Source organism: Tetrao urogallus, assembly GCF_951394365.1.
Source record: "Tetrao urogallus genome assembly, chromosome: 2".
NCBI classification, from domain to species: domain Eukaryota; kingdom Metazoa; phylum Chordata; class Aves; order Galliformes; family Phasianidae; genus Tetrao; species Tetrao urogallus.
The window spans coordinates 22024727-22047412 of record NC_136814.1 but is presented as its reverse complement, the minus strand read 5'-3'; the positions used below and the strand labels follow the sequence as shown (position 1 = coordinate 22047412).

The 22686-nt window shown below is 37.1% G+C and overlaps 1 protein-coding gene across 1 annotated transcript in view; it reads left to right on the top strand.

Moving 5' to 3' along the window:
* The window catches only part of HHAT (hedgehog acyltransferase), a gene marked incomplete at both ends in the record, with an annotated part of 143557 nt that overhangs the window by 79099 nt on the left and 41772 nt on the right, over nucleotides 1-22686 (top strand). Inside the window, 2 exons of the mRNA XM_079532498.1 lie at nucleotides 891-1092; nucleotides 12174-12318. Of these exons, the coding sequence (XP_079388624.1) occupies nucleotides 891-1092; nucleotides 12174-12318 (347 nt within the window). The remainder of the gene's footprint in view (nucleotides 1-890; nucleotides 1093-12173; nucleotides 12319-22686) is intronic.

The window sequence follows — 22686 nt, the reverse complement described above, 5'->3', positions numbered from 1 at the left end:
CTGTTTACAAATAAAGCGGTGACCATGCCTTATTTTCTAACTGGCAGAAGTGGATGCAGCTCTCTAGGCAGGTTAGAAGTGAAATGACCCAGAAATCAGCCCAGCTTTTAGAATCCCATTGCTTCTAGTGTTCCAGTTGAACAACTAGAGCTTTCCTGACACTTCTAAGCATTAATTAAAGGCTGAGGTTCTGACTCCTGGAGTCAGTTTCAATCCAGATGCATAAATGCATGCTGTACTTTTTGTACGGGTATTTTTGGAGCAGGAGGACGGTACATATGCTGCAAAGGTCGTTGGGCAAAAGTGAACCTGAAAGGGTAACGCGAGAACTGGATAAGAGATACTTGCAGCTAATATAATTTTTAATAAAAGATTAAAAAATAAAGAAATTGAACACTTCTAAAAATAAAAAATACATCTTTGTTTGTGTCTGCATTTCTGATAAATGTAAAAGTTATGTTAGTTATGTCTATATACAACTTCAAAGAATGTTTTAAATTTTATTGTGAAGAATGTTATAATTTAAATTCCCAAGATTACATATAATTTTTGTGCATGCAAGTTGGCTTGCAACTACTGAAGTTTAAAAAGGCTGAATGCACTGTTCACAATTTTGAGAACGTATTTTATCATATACATTTGCCTAATACAGAATTCTCTTGACTGCAAAATCGTAGTTTTGCCAAACAAGATGAGTGCATAGTCCTTGAAGTGGTGTATACAACATTGCAGAAGCTGGGGCAGGCAGTGTAGAGAGTGTCAGTTAGTCAAGTTTGTTTTTTATTAAATCCTGAAATAACAAAATTATTCTACAGTGAATTTTTTTTTTCTTTTTCTGAGAGTTCTATGAAAGCCATAATAACACTGCTTATCTGTCTCTTTACTTACAGGTACATTTATGTTCCCATGGGAGGATCTCAGTCCAGTCTGCCAGGAATGCTCTTTTCCACTGCCCTCACTTTTGCATTTGTAAGCTATTGGCATGGAGGACAGAGCTATCTGTGGTACTGGGGAGTACTTAATTGGCTTGGAGTAATTGTGGAAAATGGTGTCAAGAGGATACTTTCTGTTCCAGTTATTCAGGACTTAATCGTAAGTTGAATCTCTCTTCATTTTCTGTTCCTGTTTCCTGGTTCCATGCTTGTCTGTAATTCCTGGCTATTGGTTTGTTGTAATTTGAATTAAAACTAGAGATTAACAGATACAAAAACGTTCCCTTCCCCACCTTCTTCTATTTGAGGTGAGCTGTGTAACTAGAATTCTTCAAAAAAGAACCAGGCAAACACTCAAATATGCATGGTCTTAAGAGTCTGCAATGCTAGTATATGCAACTGCTTGTCACATTGTATACAGTTAAACAGAAGCCAGTTTTGGAGTTTCAGTATTTGTATTCTGATTTCACTCAGGATGGCCTTAAAATATTCATCTTCGCTAAGATTAGTAGTGTAATTTTCTAACCGTGTGTTTCCTGGTCAAGCAGCTGAGTGCATCTGGGAACAAACTTACTTTGGCAAATCTTAGGTCACCAAGCAATTGGATAAAGAAAATGTTACTTTGTTTTGGAGACCTCTGATATTTTTACTTTACTGACACATTCTACCTTCATTCACTTATACTTTTCTCCATATAGCGTTTGACAAGCAGTCATATGCAAAAAGCACTGCTTTAATTTGATGATCATTGTAGTCTGCGGGTTTGCTTAGTATTTAATCCCAAATATTCTAATAACTATCTGTAAGAATAAGTAATTCTTATGTTTTTCTTCCTTACTAGAGATGGGGTGCTCAGAATTCATACTCTGTAATACTGTGCTGGCAGTGACTCACTCTTCAGTGTTGATGCTCAAATAATTGTTTGTTCTCCATCCCTACTTCAGTATTTTTTTCTGAGAGGCTGTGGCAATTGATTCAGCCAAGTAATTTAGTAGCCAGTGCCCATCACTATGAATTTGGTGACTGTCTGGAAGCAGTTTGTTTTCTGTCCCAGAGAATAAGATAATCAGATCCATTAATTTGCCTTCTAGAGTGAAACTGAGTTTCAGCATCTGACCAGTTCCATACATAGGTCTCTGGACTGGAGATTTTCAGGCATCAAATGAGGAACATATAACTGTAGAGGCTCTTTGTACTTAATGCCATTGTATTGGATTTTCTAAAAGAACTCTCAAGTAATTAAGTTCTTAAAAACCATTAAAATGATAAAGACATGGCATTATGAAGGTGTGGTCATATGTGATGGATTCATTCTAAGTATAGTTAACCAGTGCTGCCAAAAAGATTCATTTTTTGGTACAATTAATCCCCTAACAATGAACTACGTGCATTTTTCCCATCTCCTCCCTCCTTAAAGTTCAGTTACAGAATTCAGCTGAATGGGAATATATATATTTTTTTTAATTATGAAAAATAAGTTCAGTTTCAATTTGGTTTCATTCTTAAAATTGAATTGATCACAAAGTATAACAGTAATTAAAGAAAAGCTGCTTCTATTATTTCCTACTGTGCCCTCTCCCTTCTCTTGTAATAGATTTAGAAATCTAAATAAAGTGTGTTTTATTCTTATCATTCACTGAATCCTGTGCTAAGAATATGTATAAAAAGAATTGAACCCTGCATTTATTCAGATTTTATGGTAATTTAAATCTCAGCATTTCGAACTTAGCACAGTGTGAGCAAATAACGCTTTTATAGCTTTGAATTCAGTCTGTTGGGTTTTAAATGTCCTCTCAGGCATATTGAACTGGAACAAACAAGGAAGCACAAGCATTGTTTATGAGAAGTAATACCAGCCTATAAATAAATATTTACTGGAAATGGTGAATTTCCTGATCCAAAAATTTGGACCTGAAGCTGGTCATCCCCTCTGATTGCAAAACAGTGCCTAGTTTCCTGATTTCAACTTCAGAAGAGCTGATGCACTTGCTTGTTGTTTTCAGCTCAAACCGTTTTGAACTTTCATGCTTTGATGAGTTTTGTTGTGAGAAGTTACCTGCAGATCATTTTTGGCTTAATAGAGGTTACTCCTTAGCTGAATGCAGTAACATTTTATTTCTTTTTATTAAAGCATTATATAGAGAATAACAATAGATGCTATGCATCATGAGCTAGGCTATCTATGCGAACTATGCATTAAACTGGGGGAGTTTCACTGGATTTTTATCAGGGTATTTATTTTTTCATGAGATATGTGAAACCGTGAAGAGCAAAATAGTGTTGTTTCTTTTCCCACCAATGCAATATTAATTTCCTACAGATGAACAGAGATCCCAGTAGTAACTCATTTGAAGTCAATGACAGGATTTGTATTGGCTTTTAATAAATAATGGGTCAGATTTATGAAAGAAAATGCTAATGGCTGTCATTCTTCCAGTGATTTCATTTTTTTTCCCTCCTCCTTCTCCTTAAGGGAAACAAGGTAAAAATCTATACCTGAAAAAGTGACATCTTGGTTTAGAAATACATTTAAGATGATTTAAACTTTAAAATATCTGACAGTATCTTTAAACTAATGGCTCTGGAAATTGTCCAAAAGAAGACGTAGCAAAGAGGATGAAGTTGACAGATGGTTAAAATTAATGTTTTAATTTCAGTTGAAACAGTAGCATTTATTTTCTTAGTTGTTTCCTGGTAAAGTGAAAAGATGTCATTTGAATTTTTTAAATTGAGACACAAAGGTATCTCATCTAAAAATCCTGCTGTAATGAATTCCTGGTGTAAAATCATACTTGTAACTTTACTTAGAAAGGACCTAAATGCATTGTTAGCATCTCACCTTGGAAAGCCAACTAATATTAAACAGTTCTTATTTTATAATACTGTTTACTACCTTTGTACATGTTTTGAGTTTTTGAACTGCAAAATACCTTGTTTTCTAAATTTTTATTTATGGTTGTGACACAGTGAACTGATTCAGGCAGTTTCAGTCCACTATAAGTGCCTTTTCCCCCCTCTTTGTAAAAGGGAAAATATTTTGTATGATGTCCGTGGTTTTGGTTAATGTGCTCCACTAGGGGATTTTTTCCACTGGGACAATGAACTCTGTATATTTGTCTCTATAGGTGAAATATCTCCTTTGTTCTGGATACTAGGGACATGGCAATGATAATTTGCAATCTCAACACTGGATAGAACAGGATTTTAGAAGAATTTTAAAGACTGTAATAAGGGTTCTTCTGGTCTGGATTTTTTTATTTCTTTTTTATCTGAGTAATTTGGTTGCGTGTGTTTTCTGCTCAAAGCATCAGCATTTCTGTAGTTATTCATAATAAATGATGAAAGGAACTTGCAGAGATCTGGACTGGAACATGGAGAGATACTGCACGGTGTGCCCAGTCTCAGCTGTTCTTTAGTACACACTAGGCTTTGGTCTTTATTTTGCTTTGTTTGCTGGAAAGAATATTTATAACACTGGTTTAGTAATCTCAGAAGGCTCTCTCACATTTTCTCCTTTACTAATAGCTTTATGTAATTAATTCACATTTTTATTGCAACATGGTGATTCATTTAAGTGACAGGCATTGCAGCAATGCTTTCTTCTCAGTCTTTTTATGTGTTTGCTGTAGACTTCTGCTGGGTTGGTCTCTTTACCGTCTGAGAATGTATAATAATGTAAGGCAAGGAAGTTGAACAAAGTCCTTTAATCAGATTCAGATACCCTGCAGTGCTGAAATCTTTTTCTGAGTTACAGGTATCATTCATAGTGTCAAAGCCCAGCCAATGCAAAGAGCTTGCTGTCATACTCTGAGGAGCAAAGAGCAAGCATCTTGCGTTTCTAGAGCCAGAGGTAAATGCTTTCTGCCTGCCTCCCCCTGAACACTGAGTTCAATCATAACATTCTTCTAACCAGAAATCTCTACTAGCAGATGTTCTCTTGACTCAAAATCAATTGAAACTCCTTTCTTTTGATGTGAACAGAATGTTTGTCATGGCAGATTTGTGAACACTGATTGTTAATGTATGGTACCTAGGACTAGGAAGCTGAATTATCAAGGTGATGCTTAATACTGAGCAGCTGAAAGATAAATGTAGTTTTCAATTGCTTCCAGCTTTGCCAATAATAGTTCTGAGTCAAGAAATTCTTGCCATGATTCTGCCTTGCTTGATTTTTTTCAACTCTCTCAACTCTTTTCTTCTATCTTCGTGTAAGTGGATCCCAAAGCATTCAGAGAATCCTGCTAGACATGCACAAACACGGAAAGACACATGCTTGCATTCTGCCTCTGGTTTCCTTTACTTAGGGAAGTTCTTGCTGCAAACTCAGTAATAGTCTGGTAAGTGTTTTGCTTTAAGGACGAGCATTACAATATGATAAAAGCTTCAGTGACGTAAATGCCTGCAGCAGGATTTCAGAGATAACATTCTATCATTTCCTACCTTCTGAGTATGAGCATTGCTTTTTTGTCAACAGTGTGCAAGAAACATTAATTTTGATGCCATCAGTGGCATCACTGCTATGCTTTTTCATCTGTCTTTAACCAGGTGATTGCTGCTCTGCTTCAGACAGCAGTGTTAGCTGTGAACCCCATTATGTATCTGCCAGTTGTCATAACAAATAAATATTTCTCCCATCCAGCATTATTTACCTCCTGTTCTACTTCGGAGACATCAAGTAGTTTTCTGGTGCTCTAGTCATAATGCAGTTTGAGAAGCAAATCATGTTACAGGGTGAAAAAAAGGTGAATCTGATAATGCAATTCTTTTTTACTATTATGTCAATATAGCCTCCTCTGTTTCTCACCTTAAAAATTTGTGCAAACAATAGAAACTAGGAGTTGCATGCTCTTGTCTTTCCACTGTGCCTTTCAGAATCGTGTGCAATAATGCGCAGTATAACTGAGCCTGAGAATCTTCCAAGCTTTCAAATAAGGTCTGTATTGAAAGAGTTTATCAGGTGTATCCATGGGGATTATTAGCGTGTATTGTTTCATGGTGGCAGTGCAGGAGGACCATAAGGGCAGGACAAAATCTCGTGCAAAAATCTGCACTAATAATTAGACAAGTTAGACCAGCTTCCAGTTTAGATAGAATTAAAAAAATAAAAACATCAGAATGTGGATGAGAGAGATGAGAGAGCCAGAAAAGGCAAAATGGGAACTAGAAGGACAAAGGTAAGAATGTCTACCTGGACAAGGAGGAGTCATTACTTGGTTGGATTCCCTGCTTTCAACAAACAAACAAAAAAAAGCCACCAAAAACGAGGATGGTGTGTTTCAATGCTGTTCATTTTGCATTTTTTACAAGCTGCCACTTTTAAAAAAAATGTTTGGGCAGGTTCTTTGAGGGTGATGAGGAAATATAGGAATAAGCACAGAAATTTACTTCTGTGTATGTCAACTTTCACACATGCATCCTTAATTGTGGTGCGTACGTTTGAGCTGGTAGGAGGCTTTCTTCAAACTGAAAGGGGTTTGGCTCTTTGCTGAGCAATGCTATAAATGTAGATCTTCTGGAAAATCTAAAAATGAACTGGTTCTAGTGCAAGACAACATTTTGATGACTGAATGTTTAGTAAGGCATCAATAGAGAAGATGAGTATCTTTTCAAATACTATATATAGCATTTATTTCTAAGTTCAGAAGCAAGTTCTATTTTGAACATAGATCTTAACTGGCAACTCTTTGATTTTAATTGCGTGGTCCTTTTTTTATAGAAGTGACGTATTGTCAGTAGGGAATTACAGGTCATTTGCATCATCCTGTCTCAGAAAAATGTTGTCAGTGCCCTCCTTCCTTTGTGAACCTTCTGGGAGCTGATCTGTACGTTTGCTTTGGAAGGAAAGTATATGCTTTGGGGAGCAACGTTTGACCTCCAAGCCATAGTTAGACTTGGAGTGAAGGGAGAGATAACCACAAGCAAAGCAAGATGCCAAAAGAGTAAAGCAAACAAAAGTAAAGGGTTGGGTTTGGGCTAGAGCTAGATGGAGTGTGGAGCAAACAGGAAGGAGTACATGATTACTGAAGAGTGCAGTATATGTTGGTGGGAAATTAAGTTTGTTCTTCTGTTTGCTGCAGACATTGTAGATGGATGAGGTCTTGGTAGCGCATCTTGCTTACATTCTACTTACAGGCTTGTTTCTTATTTTGTTATTGTTATAGCAATACTGGGAATTCCATAATATCTTCTGCATTATTTCATAAATTGATATTTTCCATTCGTATTCGAACCAAATTCTTTATTTTTGTTGCTTTTCTTCTTCTGTTCTGTAGTAAAGTCTCTGCTGTTACCCCGTCTACCAGCTTCCTTCAGTTTCGGGCAGCAGGAAGAGATCTCCCAGTGACATTTCAACTTCTTATCAGCTGCCTTTCCATTGCTTCTGCTGCTTCTCAAGCCTGACTTTTACCAACATTTTATTAATGACTGCGTGTACTCCCTTCCTCCATTTCTGCAGTCCCTCAAATGCACTTTTGTCACTATTACCCATTGACAATGTGCATTAACAAGTTCGTTCAGAAGTTGCTGCACTGCTTGGACTCAGCCCATTCTACTGCTCACTTCAGAAAATAAATACGTTGACATTCTGTTTGGCAGAGCTTTGTCACAACTTGCAGCCTTTCCTCCATCCCATCTGCTCCCCCAGCTGCTCAGTCACACCCTGCCCTGCATTTCAGTGTCCGTAACTGAAGCTAGATAAAATAGCCAATAACTGTTAGTCAGGATGTATCACTTCCCTTCCCACTGTCCCATCTGCTCCTCGCTCTCTTTCAGTTTTTCTCCTGTTCTCTTGCTTTTCTATGTTGCTGTTATTTTTGGCGAATGGCTGCATTGCGGATGACCCAAATTCAAGGGAGGCATTGAAGTATTTGCTCATGTGTTAATGGAGGTGATTATGAAGGCTCAGAGATCAGTTTTGAAGAGTTGACCTTTATTTATCTAGGAATATTTTTGGAAAGAAAGCACTTTAAATTGCTTTTGAGATTGACAGGATGGTCTCTCTCTCTTCGGTAGAGAAGCAAACATGAATGGGCCTTACTCTTTGGTTGAGAGCAATGAGCTGAACTTTAGGTCCTTAGATTACACTGGTAACAGGCATTCCAATTAGCAATCTGAGATTTTCCTTCCACTGGTTTCCCTAGTATGCATAAGGACACGTCTATGCTCCTCTTGTAACAGTGACTGTAACATCCCACAAATTTTAGTTGCTTCATCGCCTCCCTGCCAAAATCCTTTACAACCTATATGAACAGCCCATTGGAAAGAAGATTTAATTTTATTCTTCTAATGTTCATATGAGTTGACATTAAATTACCTTTTAAACATTGCTTCTCTAGTAAAAAGAAGTTGAAAGGATGGAGCTGTAGTGGCCTTTAGAAGAATACTTGCTTCCCTTTGTACGTTTGGGAGGCAGTGGAACATAATGGAAGGACTGGGTTTTGCATAGTGAATTTACTTGACTTCTTCAACACAACAAACAGCACAAATTATATTTTGTTATAAAGTTTTTTACAGATCGACTGTTAGGGTTGATTAGGTTAGGATTAAATCTGTAGATACTAATTACGTCATAAATATTCTATGTTTAAACTTGGGCAACTCTACTAAAAAATGTACTAGAGTCTTTTCACCCTTTGAAAACCAAAGGCAGATGAAAATAAAGTAATGCAATCTATACTGTTACAGTTTGTAGTCTCAAGCACATCTTTCATGTCATGCTGGCCATCGTATCTGAGAGTTTTATTCCACAGCACATGTGTTCCTATGAGAAACATTCAACTGGGTCTCCAGTTTTACTATGCAATCTGATTTTGTTTGCTTGGATTACCAAGTCTCTGGAAGGGTAGTTCAAAAAGAAATAAATATTGTGAATCTGTTTTGCTCCATAAAGATGTATACTTGCAAACTCCAGAGTATCATCCAGGCAGCTATAGCTTCAGTGTCATTTTACCATGACATGCTCTTTCACCACTTTCCTGACAGTATGTCCAACAGGAAAGGAGAGGAGGCAAAGAGGCAGCAGAAAAAAAATCGTTGCAATGGAATATATTGTTAAAGGCATTAAATTGTGTAATGAAGAATTGTGGTTGTGATTTTTTTTAATTATTATTTTGTCGTCTTTGATGAAAGTGACATGTTTTATATTCAGAAAGATGTAAATGCTGGTAGATAATTAAATCACAAATGTTACTATGGAATATCAAGAGCAATTTCAGTCGTTCTGCATACATACATTGATACTTCTAGTGTAATGATTTGAGCACAGTAACTACTCAAGTACTCCTATAGTTAGCTTTTCAGGTGACATGAGATGTTAAGAGAATTTTTTTATTTGTTACCTTTGTGGCAGCTGGGTAAAAGCTGCACTGACATCAGAGACTCTCAAGAAAATTTGTACTGCTTTTTTGGATTGATGCCTAGCAACATTAGTGGAAATTAGCTACATACAGCCCATAAATTGTTCAGTTTCTGTCTGAATCATTTCTGTCTTAAACTTATACCTTATAAACGACCAAAGGCTTTTATGTTTCATTTGTACTGTTTAACATATAGCACTTTTGTAGAGCATGATGTATTTTATGTGACAGGTTTATTTATTTTTTTAGTAACTGTATTCATAATAAATAAATAAATAAAATCAGAGCTTTTTTGGCCATGTTGTTTGCCTTAGTGTTATTGCTTTGGGTTGCAAAACAGATATACCCCACAAACTTACTGGCTGGAATCAACTGCTTAGTGGAAAATGCTGTCAAACACAAACTCTCTGATGGATTGCCCATCTCTAACTCTTTTCCCTAACTGAAACTGTTTCTCTATGGAGTTGATGCAGAAATTTGTTAGAGAAAAGGAGAATGAGAATAGATATGCTAGTGGTATGCTATATAGATAAGCTACAGTCTGAATTGATCAACACGATGTAAGAAGAGTGACTTTGAATACAAAAGTCCATAGCTGTTCCTTAATTAAACTTGGTTGTTAACACAGATTTAATAGCAAGATTTGGAACATTTCATCTGTATGCATTTATGCATTGTAAAAAGGCACATGCTTTGTTTGCTATATGGGAATACACATTCGTACTGTACATTTCAGAAGGAGGCAAGATACCTGTCTGGGAACTGAAAGAAAATATTATGGGCAACTTTGGGGATGCAGTGTACTAAAAAGAGAAAGAGATTTTACTTATTTTACTAAGTAACTGCGTCCGTGAATATTTGTATAATTTTCTTATATTCTCTGCCCTATCATACACTAGTTTTGATCCAGAGTTTTCAGAGGAAAATCTCACTCTCTGTATTCACATGTGGGTGTTTTTCCCAGGGTTTTATGGAAGATTGACTGTTATGGTATTGACATACAGGCCGATAGAAGCTTATCTATCTGTGTTTTTGTGCTGGCTCAGGCTGACTCATACACTAGATATAGTTCCTGCTGGGACTAACATTTGATTTACCAGAGATCTATTTTGCAGTAATACATTAAAATTATGTTTTTATGCTTGTAATTCATTTATTTGAAATTTTGTAACTTAATAATCCACCAGTTGAAACATTTGTTCTGATGCTTATAGAACTAGCAAACTAGCAATTTGTCTAGAAATGTACTTTTAAGTCTCTTTTGACCATGTGCTAATTTTGTTTCAGGTATCTGAGCATGAATTGTAGTCTGGCTGCAGCTATTAAAGATTAATTACTGGTCTGCTTTTTGGGGTTTGCTTTTTTTTTTTCTTTTTTTGATGCTATAGTCACAAGACTGTTTTCTGTAACATCGTCATTTATGACATGAAGGCTGAGCACCTCCTGATATTTTCCTTAGTTTCCATGCAGTGGCGAATGCTTATTACTTTGCACTCAGTCTTTTACAGATTCAGGCACTATATGAGGAAGCTTTCAGCCTGGGGACATGATAAACAAGATTTTACTTTTTATGCAGTAGTGTAATGCGGTAGTATTTTCCCAAGATATGATGACTGGAGAAAGCTAAAGCTTTCTACTTCTTTCACAGTCTTTCTGCAGTCTCCCTTGCCGCATTCGCATTTCTAGTGATAATACACAATATAAACATAGAAAAAGGTGAACTAGTGTATGATAGTCTTGCTTTATTTGGATCATTAGGACAACAATACAGGAACTTTACAACAGGTGTTTACAGTTCTCAAATATGAGCAGCAATGGTTGCAGGGAAAAGTATTGGGATTGCATATATATTTAAGCAATCTTCATATGGAAATATCTGTTTATTAAGAGACTCAATCTAATCACCAGTCCAGATCTGACTAGATTCTTTTAGTGAAGTCTAATTAATTAACCAAAGCATGAATGACTTCAGAATTTTTTTACGCTACTTGTTTTGTACTGATGTGCTTTACTTCATAGGGAATCCATTACAAAGTATTATCAGCCCCAGAAGCATGTTGTTTATTGCGTACACTGTCAACAAAAAGATATTCAAGGACTACATCTAAAAAGCAAAATTAAGACACCAAATATATAGAACTGTGTCCAGTTCTGGGTTTCCTGGTACAGAAAGGGCAGGGATGTATTGGAATGAGTCCATCAAAGGACAACAAAAGCGGTGAAAGGGAACTGGAGCATGTTCTGTATAAAGAGTAACTGAGAGTGTAGGGTTCAGCCTGGAGAAGAGAAGTCTCAGGGGGGATCTTACCATGTGTATAGATACCAAATTGTAAGGTGGAAGAAACCAACTTGACACTGTTCTGCTCTAGCTAACTCTTCTTTGAATAGGGATGTTGGACTAGGTGACCTCCAGAAGTCCCTTTGAACTTTAACTATGATTCATTCCTGCTTTTGTCATAAAATCTTACCCTAAGTTAAATGGCATTGGTGGGAGTTCATAGAACAATAGAATGGTTTGGTCTGGAGGGGACTTTTAGGATCATGTAGTTCCAACCACCCTGCTATAGGCAGGGACACCTCCCTCTAGACCAGGTTGCTCCCATCCAGCCTGGCCTTGATTGCTTCCATGGATCCACAGCCTCAGTAGGCAACCTGTTCCAGTGTCTCACCACCCTCACAATAAAGAATTTCTTGCTAATATCTGGTCTGGTCTAAATCTTCCCTCTTGCAGTTCTGCTAGATATGTTAAAAGCTTTAGGAACTAATCCATAAGGATTTAAGCTTGTGTTAAACATTGTTTATCATAACCACAATGTCTTTTTCTAACAATGCTTGAAAAATTGTAGGGGCTGTTAACTTTATCTGCACCTTTTGTTTTGCCCCTCAGGAACGTTTCTTCTCACCAAGAGTTCATCGTCGACTTCATGCTGTCCTAGCATCTGTTTGCACTTCAATGTTGATTTTATCAAATCTGATATTTCTTGGAGGAAATCATGTTGGAAAAATCTACTGGAACAGGATTTTTATGGAAGGCAAGTTTATTTTATGTGCTTTCTAGATAATAGAACTTTCCAAAAATTACCATGGGTAGACTGAGCCAGGTTCTTTCTCATTGCAAATTGGGAGAAACTTTTTTTTTCTGTTCCTGTTCAAAGCCATCAAAAATCTGGCTGATACAATCTAAATAATGATGCAGGCTGTGTGACTATAAAGTAACACTGGCTTTCTCCCATGAAGTACAGAAAGGAATTATCGTGCTGCTCTGTCAGTGAAATCACTGAAGATTGAATAGTAAATGTGTGATAGGTTAGCCAGGTGGGATTTTTGTTCTTCTCTATATTTCACATTCATCAGTAGGAGAAGATATACTAAAGCCAGTTGGTTAGTGAATTATGTCTGCATTTTTACAGTGTGACTGAGTGATTGACACTGATTTTGTAATGGATCTGTCGGGGTAGGGACCTTCCTAATGTAAGGATCTTGTGTGACAATATCAGCTTGTGATACTGTTGAATAAGCATTATGTAGCTTTGTGCTGTGAACTCAATCACTGGATAAATCCAGCTTTATGTATTTATTTATTTTTTTATTTAGCCAGAGCTCATAAGCAAGGCCAGTTTTCATTTCTGAGGTTTTTATTGCTATTGGAGAGCTACTTTGTCAAACAAAGGTCTTGCAGAGGAATCCTGCTTCCCTGCTGAAGTAGTACTGGGAAGTTTCTGTGCCTAGAAGTTCTCTCCTATGAAGACCTCCATTCCTCCTTCATGCAGTCTTTTTTCCTTATGTTCCCTGTGGTGCTTTAGTGATCAGTGCTGGAGTCCTACTTAAGAATATCCATATGATGAGAGTAAGTTATGTAGATCAAATTAATTATTTATCTTCTCTGCTTAAGAGAAAATTGTTGAAGCAGCACTGAGGTGGTCACATTTTTAGCATAAAAAGTAGTTGACTTTTCTTGTTAATGCTGGGCAGGATGAAGTTGAATATTTGTGTTTGTGCTTTGGTCTGAAAACATGAAAGATTTGTTCACTGTTTTCTTGACAAAAGCTTCGTTTTCTGTTAAATTCTGCTCCTTCTTCACAATTAGTTGACTAATGCTTTCTCAGTATGAAGACACAAGTTAAGAGAATAAGTTTAGAAGAAGAATTGAGCATCAAACCTTATGGATAAAAAAAATCTAATGACATTTTCCTTTCATTTTTATAGCTTAAGGCAAACTATTTTCAAATAAAATTTTGGTATTACTATTATTTTGGAAACTGCAGCATAGGAAGTTCTGCACAAATGTGCGCAAGAACTTCTTTACAGTGATGGTGATGCAGCACTGGAACAGGCTGCCCAGGGAGGTGGTGGAGTCTCCTTCTCTGGAGATGTTCAAGACCTGCCTGGATGCCTACCTGTGCAACCTGATGTAGGGAACCTGCTTTGGCAGGGGGGTTGGACTCGATGATCTCTGGAGGTCCCTTCCAACCCCAACAATTCTGTGATTCTGTGATTCTGTGATTCTGTGATTAGCAGTTACTGAATTATGTTTTCTGAATCCAAGAAGGACAATATTTTAACAGGTAAAACAGCATTAAATCAGATCAACTATTGTTTTTCTAGAGTGGTGATGTTGTTTGTTTGTTGTTTTTTTTTTTCGATTTTATATGTAGGTTTTTATTAAGAGATACCAGGTGTCTGAGATAGGGAGCACAAATTAGTTTGATTATTTGCAATTTGTTTCATGTACTGGTTGAGGTTGGAAAGGACCTCTGGAGATCATCTGGTCCAACAAGCCTGTTCAAGCAGGGGCACCATGCTTGATGTGTTTCCATAATGTGTTAAATTAACTTCAACTTTAGAACTTAAGGGCTTTTGATTTGTGCAGCTCATGCTGTACTAGTACAAATAGTACAGTACTGGTACAAATACAGTACTGTACTAAGAGGTAAGCTAGATTTATCTGTATCCTCAGATCACACGGATGACTGTGAGCGTATTTACTACTGGTTCTCACAAATCACGTACGGTAACTGAGAATCAGCTAAGATTTCATTGCATCTGCACTCCTGCTCCACTGCAGTTTGCATACAATTGAATAATTGCTGTACGTTTCAGGCCAGTCAAGTCCTCAAGGACTATTCAAAACTGTTGTCTTCAATTTAAAGTAAATTTAAATGTTGATTGATAGAAGACATAATACAAACCTACTCATGTGTCCTTCTGAGGTAAGGAGTAGAGCTCAGTATGAAAGAATAACTGCAGAAAGCTGTCCACCTGCATGCACATCAGCTGCACAAGAATAGTCATTTTCCTTCTTTTGTTTAAATCTCATGGAATTGTTTGTATACAAACTTGCATGCATAACAGTAGGTTTGTACACAAACTTGCATGCATAACAGTAGGTGGAAGATAGGAATAGATTTGCATCACACAGTTTATAAATAGAACTGGCATTTGTAGATCATTAGCAAAATTATTCAAGGTCCTGGATGCCCAACTTGAGCAATAAAATACATCTCAAAGCAGAAATCAGATTTCCACTTAGGTGGAACTTCAGGTATTGTGCATGGAATTCTCAGGTCTGTCAAGGAAGTGAATATTGGTATTTTAAAGCCTCATGTGCCCAGTGTGTACCAGTCAGAAATTATGAGTTCTGTTGCATTGCTGACAGGTAGCAGTGATTTTTTATTATCTGCTTTCTTCTTATGGAAAATAAACTCATCTGGCTTCAAAATGAACTTCTCAGCATCATTACAAGCATTGCTGTCAATTTCAGGAACAGGTGTCTGTGTTTGTTATCTATGTGTATTTGTTCTAAATTTTTTTTCTCCAACTGTTTGGACAGGCCTTACGGCTTCTAAAACTTAACTTACAGCTGAGGGACCTGTTTGGAAGGGCAGCATTATAATGTGTTTGGTAAACAGAATGAATTATCTTAGCAAGCATGGCTGAAGGTAATAAACTGGGAGGAGACACAAGTATGTTGAGGGATACAAAAGGTATAAAATGCATAAAATGCTTCACGCTCCTTCCTTAGTTTAGGAGGAACAGAGTGCAGATCAATGAGGAAAACGCACAGTGCATTGGAGGTGTATTTTACTTTGATTAGCTGTCTAGACATTGGACAGCTGTTGTTAAACTCAACTATAAACCAGTCTTTAACCATCCAATTTACCTCACTATATTGCAAATAGTGCCTCTTGTGAGGGCACTTTAATCCCACATACATCTTGGCATGGGATGAGATGCACTGTCACTCTTCACTTCATTCAGAGTTGTTTTGTACAGACTAGTTATGATTAGATTGGATGTCTAACCTTTGAGAACGTGTCCTTCAGTAGGCAGCCAGCAAAGAGCAAATTTCACCCCCAGTTAGAAATGATTTACTGCAGGAGCCCAAAATGGCTGGCTAGGCAGAAGCTCTGCAGTGAAGGATATCTCTGACCGTTGTACCAGGCTGCAAACTTTGTGAAGCAACAATATCATGCCCCTTCCAACAAAAATAGACCCTTATGCCAAGACATGCTGACAGCAGTATGAAATGCATAAAGTAACCTCTTCTGCTTGACATTCTGATGTTTAAACTTAAAACATGTCCAGTTTTGGTTAGTCCGGGTTAAAAAAAAAAAAAATGCATCAGACAATTAGGGAGAGCAGAATGCAGCAAAATAGTGGGGAGTCTAGGAGCCATGAAACTGAAGTAAATGACATTGTTTTGTTCTGAGAGGACAGCATTGAGGAGAGATAGAAGAAAACAGAAATTTCCGAAAAGAAAGTGTTAACAACCTAGTCACTATTCCCAGTGAGCTCAAGAGACTGAAAATGTCTGTGAAAGGTAGCAGGGAAGCTTTAGTTGAGATAGGAGGAACTTTCAAACTGTGAGGCACAGTAAATACCAAAACACATTATCGAGGCAGGCTGTTGGATTGCAGTCTTTGAGGACAGTCTCCAGGTAGAGAAAAATCTGTCAAGCAATGGAGAATTTTCTCTGATTTTGATTTGATTTGACAGCTGATTTTGTCTTGGTGCAGGAGGAACCCCTGATTGGCCTCCAGACCTATTTCAAGCCCTATTTTCTGTAGGTAGTTTATCAGCAGATACAACTGACAGAAATCTGTGTGTAACTCAGCAGGATTTTGGAGGTTTTTTATTTTTTTCCTTAGTAAATTAAGGACTTTGATAATGTATAAAAGGGCAGTTTCAGTAACATTCTGACTATTTCCGTTTGAAGTTGGAGTCAGGTGGTGGAAATATCTCGTAGCACTGTGAGCAAGATACAACTTAGTGGCAGTGATGGTGCAATTTTAAGCTACCAGCAAATACTGTCAGGAAAATTGGAAATATTTACTCTTTCACATTTGACCTTTTCTTCTAGCATTTAGGATGGAATGTGTAGTACCATATGTGAATGTTTTTGTTAGAAATATTTCTAAAAGCGTTTTAAACCAATTGTTTTATATAAAACTAAAGCTAATTTCCAAATGCTTAATTGAAAATGGAAAACCTTTATTTTGCCTCTAGTTTTCTCTTTCAACTTGCTTTAAGCAAAAATAGATCTTATGTTAACCAGGGTTATTTGGTTAATTTATAGTGAGTAAAAAGATTTTCTTACCATTAAGGAGTGATTGGCCAGCTTTATGGACATCTTCACTTCTCTGCAACCCTACCTCATATTGTGTTCCCTGAAACATCTTAACCATTGACTTGTGAGTGGGAATTTCCATGAATGTGACATAGGAGATTCAAAGGTTTGAGAGTGACAAAGAGTTTGGTGTAATGCATTTGTTGTAATGTGCATAAATGTGGAATTTTTGTTTTGCTTTGGCAAAAACAGTAGGAGATCATTATCTTATGACATTAAACTTAAATTACATTGTTCATTAATTATATTATATCACTGAAGATTATTCTCCGAGCTTATTTGTTTCTTTTTAAATAGATCGTGTAGTGAATGAGTTGTGAATTTCAAAGGATATCAGGATGCTTCAAGACATGGCCCTGGAATGCTGTTGTCCTTAGAAGTTTTGCCCTTGGTTTTGAAGACAGTAAAAAGATTTATATTAAAAGAATCACTTCTGCGTTAGTGGTTGAGATCCTTTTCTATGCTCAACAACTTAATCATTTAAAAGCTTTAAGTTACTGTAACTCCATTGCTGTATGAGGGAGATATCAGTAACAAAACAAACAAAAACATAAGATATTCCTGTGTCAATGTTTGTTTGCTGTGATCTGGCTCATGCAAGATTGTATCTACACAAAGCTTACTAATGTTGCAGATCACATGCCTCATCTGTTGCAATAATGAGTGTAGGGAAAATATTTCATGATGACCAGCATTTCACACACATCTCCCTCTTAAGAATCTGATCACTGCTAGTTAGATTAGTTAATAGATTTAACACGTTTTAAGGGCTAAAAAACGCTAACAAAGTGGAATAAGTAAATTAGAAAGTGTTATTAAATAGAAAGCTTCTGTTGGACATTGTAACTCTGTTCTGTGCACCTCTTGTAAGAGCTTCATTCAAGTTTATTTGCAACTGGAAGAAAGTGGGAGAGTCTACTGCAATGACTGGCTGTTCAGAGTTGGTGTTCACGTTTTCAGGTGGCCTTTGTTTGGGTTTGGAGTCTTGTGCTGTAGGGGAGCTGCCATATGGTATTCCAGCATTCCAGATTCTCCAGCTTTTCACTTTCACTCATAAGTTCCGCTTTCAGCAGTTACGCAGAAATTTAAGGTCAATTTTTCCCCAAGAAATACATTTATGAATGCTATATTGATGGATTGCATAATTTAGAGAAATATTGCAGAGTGGTGAGAATAGTACTAAAGATGTCACATTTTTCCAAATGATTCATTCCTCTTCATGCACAAAGGAAACTTGTTTTTGTAATCATTTATGTGACCTTGCTTAGTGGGTGCAGTTCACTGGGAAGTGAGCTGGCAAGATGCCAAGAAAACCAGATTTTTGGCCTGCAGAAATGCAGAGGCAGTTCACCCCCTTTCACCTCCCAGAGGCTAAGAGTTGTATAAAAGCAAATTTTCACCTTTGTTCGGCTTGGCTTCTTTTTAGAATTGAAAGCATAAAGTATGTTCTTCTGCTACTTTCTGTTGTATTGGTTTGGGCTGCCATTCTGTGTGCAAACTATTGGAGCACTGCCAAGTTTAAATACAACAGTTGCTGTTGATTATCAATAGTTTGCAATTGGTCTTTGAGCTCTTAGGACCTGATCCTGAAGTCACATCAATACTGAAATACCCTTCTATCTGTAGAGTCCCAGAACCTGTGCAGATGAGTCTGCCTGGGTCAGTATGATTGCAGGATCAGAATCAGTCCCAAAGAAACTAGATATCATATACCATGTTAAAACCTTTATTTTACATACAGCAAGTGCAAGTACAAAAATTGCAAAAGAATCTACAGTGTGATTGTGTGTACAGAGTTCATTGTTATGTGTTATGATGTATTTGTACATATGACTTACAGAACTAAATTAATTTCAGTGCTGTAAAAATTGGAGTTGATGGTAGATTGCATTGCCTTCCTGGCAATCTGTAGCTTTTCACAAAAAGAGAACATGTTTGTTACCTAATGAGTCTGATGAGCTTTGTTGATTGTGGTAAAACCCCCAGATTTTCAACGACTTGAGCAGGTTTTGTACAGCCTTTTTCTTTCCATTCTAATGATGCCTGTAAAGATGTACAATGGTAGGATGAGCAGTTGTTGGTGTAGTTAGCCAAACCCATTTCACAGATAAACTATGCTGGTAACAATGTGCTTGGTGTGGAAGCTGGAATGAGTGATATAGCCAAGCTAGTGTGGAAGATCAGCAGGTGCTGTTTTTGCAGACTCTCATGGACTGAAGCACTCCAAATGTGTGGAATCCTCCAGTATTCAACATAGCATAAGCATAAAAAATAAAACTGTGGGGTTTTTTGTCTCAAAAATCTCAAAATTTCTGTGGTCTTGTGACTGCTCTTTAGTAAGCAGCTTGTAATTTCTGCAGCAGAGCTCAGAAAAGGAGTAGGAGGGTGGGAATGGTTTTAAAATTTATAGAACTTAAAAAAAATATTATCTTGTAACACTTGTAAAATGCCTTTCTCAAGTGGGGCCTTATCGGATACTATGACAAACACGTCAGAAGGCCATGTAGGAATACCTTTGAAACCTCTTTTTCTTGAAACTGTTCCTTGGGAGCCTTTTACTAAGCCGAAAGTGGTGCTTCTTTCCCCATGTGAGTTATGGATTGACCATAAGGGACAGGAGCTGGGTGCTGCCAGCAGACTTGTTGCCTCTGAGGCAACACTGCAAGCGAGAAATGTGACTGTAGTTGTGCTAAATCTTTTGTGCTGGGCTTTACCAGCAAGAGTAATTTGTGAGGACCATTAGTTTCCTTTTCCATCCTAGATCCTGTTCATTTGCAGTGTTGAGGGGTGAGATCTAATTTTGGCCGTACCTGTTTCTCTTCCTTACTATTATGCTTGCTAGCTTTTGCATTGCAAACTATCCCAGCTAAGAACCTTAGGAGAGCAGAGGTTTCTCTTATTATTGGCTTCTCATTTCTCCATGTGAGTGCACAGCAGACGTATTACGGTGTCTCGCAGTGCTGGAGAGTTGCATAAAATATTGGGCTTGCCATTTTATGCAGGCTGGATCACCATGCTTATTGAGAAATTTGTACATAAATGGGCTAGTAGTTTTGATAGCATGTATTTAACAGATCAGTAATAGCAATAATTTCAGCTAGGACTTGCAACCATCAAAAAAATTCTCTGAAACATGATGCAATCTTTTTCTTTCCCTTATTCAGAAATTTCGGAAGCCTGGATAGCTGCTACTCCTTTCCCATCATTGAATCCTGTTTCTTCCTTCAGTCAGCGCCTTTCATCTGTCTTCAGATTTTAACTTGTTCTGACTCTTTCACTTTTTTCAAATGGTCATTAAGAGAACAGTTCCCAAATACAGAAAGTAACCATCTAACAGCAGGAACTGAAACACCAGCTGTATTTAGCTTTGCAATCATTGAGACTTTCACAACAACTTTCTAAGTTGTTTATTTTCTGAAAAGTGATTTTAAGAACAGCATTGTGGGGTTCCACAATTATTGCCACTTAGAGCCTGCTAGACCAAATTTTTCTCAACTTATAGGAAAAAAGGAGACTTCCTTTTTTTTTCAAATGCCAACCCTGTATATCAGCTTGAGACCAGAAAATCATGCTGTGTTCATTCTGGCTCTTGCATCTCTAGCAACAAAGTCAGAGGTGCTCTTAATAACAATGTTGTGAATGTGCATGTGCCGTAGGGGAGGCTGAAGTCCTCTAAAAGATGTGTAGCCTTTGCAACAGAGATGAACAGCAACAGGAATGAACAAAGCATGAGCTAAGGTTCTCAAAATTTAACAATCCTAGAAATGCTGCATTTTTTCTGTTTGTGTTGTAACAGTTGTAACAGTGTGTAGCTGAGATACTAGACCGAATAATTGCAAAAATTCAGATGCAAAGTCAGAGACCATCATATGCTCTCCCAGTTATTGTTACAAATCACATCTTATGTTTGCTGTTCATTCTGTAGTGAAATAATGGTGAAGTTCAGAGCAGCGAAATTCTTCAGGAACATTTCTTCCTATAAAGTAATGGACTGTTGTTTTTCTTTAATAAGCTGTCTTCCACTTTATCCTTCCCTTTTCTTACTTACTATCTGTAAAATTCCTAGTATAGAGAGAACACATAGTGAAACCCAGTTGTGATGTGTGAGATTGAGGAAGTCTTCCTATGTGTTGAATTTGCATGACTGTTGAGTGTTTCAGCCCTCTATGATTTAACAAGACCTGACGTTTTATTTCTGACATTTGTTGAGACACCTGTCTTTGTCCACAAATCTCTGTCAAGCTGCCAGACCTGTGTATTCCTGCCTGTTTTGCTCGTTAGCATTAAATAATGTAAATCACTCGCAGCAACGCAGTACCATAGCAGTGTTTAAGCATCTTAAACAGAAATCTCTAATGTTAAGAAATGATTTAGTTATTCTGATTTTTAAAGTACTGCAGCTTACATGTGAAGAATAGTAAATAACATGGTAAGTTTTATATTGTTAATATCCTTACTTCTAACCATTTAAAAACACTGAAGTATTGATTTTTCATTACTTTTGCTGTCTTTCACGTGTTTTATATTATATCCTGTTGCTAAATCTTCTATCAAATACAATAATCCTTGTACAAATTCTAACGTAGGCTTTGAAGGAATCCCTGAGAAAAGTCTGTTGTGTTTTGCAATACAAATTATCCATAAAAATTCTTCGAACTGTGGGAGTTTTATACCTGAATAAAGATTCGTCTTAAATCTGGATGGACAAAAGCTCAGATCGAGATACTTGTCTGGAGTACTGTTGTGGGAAAAGATTGTTTGTCTCTTCAAAAATTTTAGTAAGGAGTTACCAAAGTACTTGCTTTCCTTAGATAGAAACATATCTTCTTTATTAGTTCTTAACATTGACTGAAAAGTGTGTTTATTCCATCACCTGTGGGTTAATGTGCATCATGTGGTAAAAAATAACTTGTAAATAATTAAAAATGATTTAAACTTGAATATTGGGACTGTAATTCTTTGCCAGCTCTTCAGCCTGTTAACATTTATATCAAAGGCATGTTCCATTTAACAAGTAAACTGCATGTAATTGATTGGGTAGCAGCATATAGAATCATAACGTTCTTGATTTGCTATTACCTTTTATTTAAAATGCTTAAGATAGTGATCTTCTAGCATGTCTCTTGCATGCAGCTGAGAATGTTGTTCATACTCCTTCATTGCTGTATATGAAAACTGTCTCAGTTTTATTTTCAGTCTAGCAACTCAGAAATTAAAGCTTGCATGTAGAACAGGATAATCTTCAAGACACTGTGGCACCATTCATTACAGACAAAGTCCATCATATGAGTGTATTATTTCTTGCTCCAGTATCAGGACAGGAAAAAACTTCTTCATTCCTGCCCAGATAGCGTGTTTACATGTTTAAGAACAATCAACCAGTAGACTGATTGGAAATGTGGAAAATGAAATGACTGAATAGCTCTAGAGAATTGCTAATGGCATGTACAGTCTTTCACTTTCACTTAAGTTCAATCTTTTTCCAGGTCGCTGGCAACTAAGAGTTTATGCCACCTGATAGTTCTTTTCTTGCCTTCAGTATTCAAACTCAGATGGGTTTGGATAAAGCTGCTGTTGCTCAGCAGGAACTCAGCAGTATGGAGATGTGTCTGTAGACCTTTCTTCTGGTAATGGAACAAGTTTGGAGATGTCCTCTTGTCAGTAGGTTGTCCATAGAAGATCACACCTATGCTATGAAAAAAAGTCAGGGATACAGTTTTTGTCTCTCTCCAACAGTGCTAAGAGCAGTTAGTTGCATGATGGTTCCTGCAGC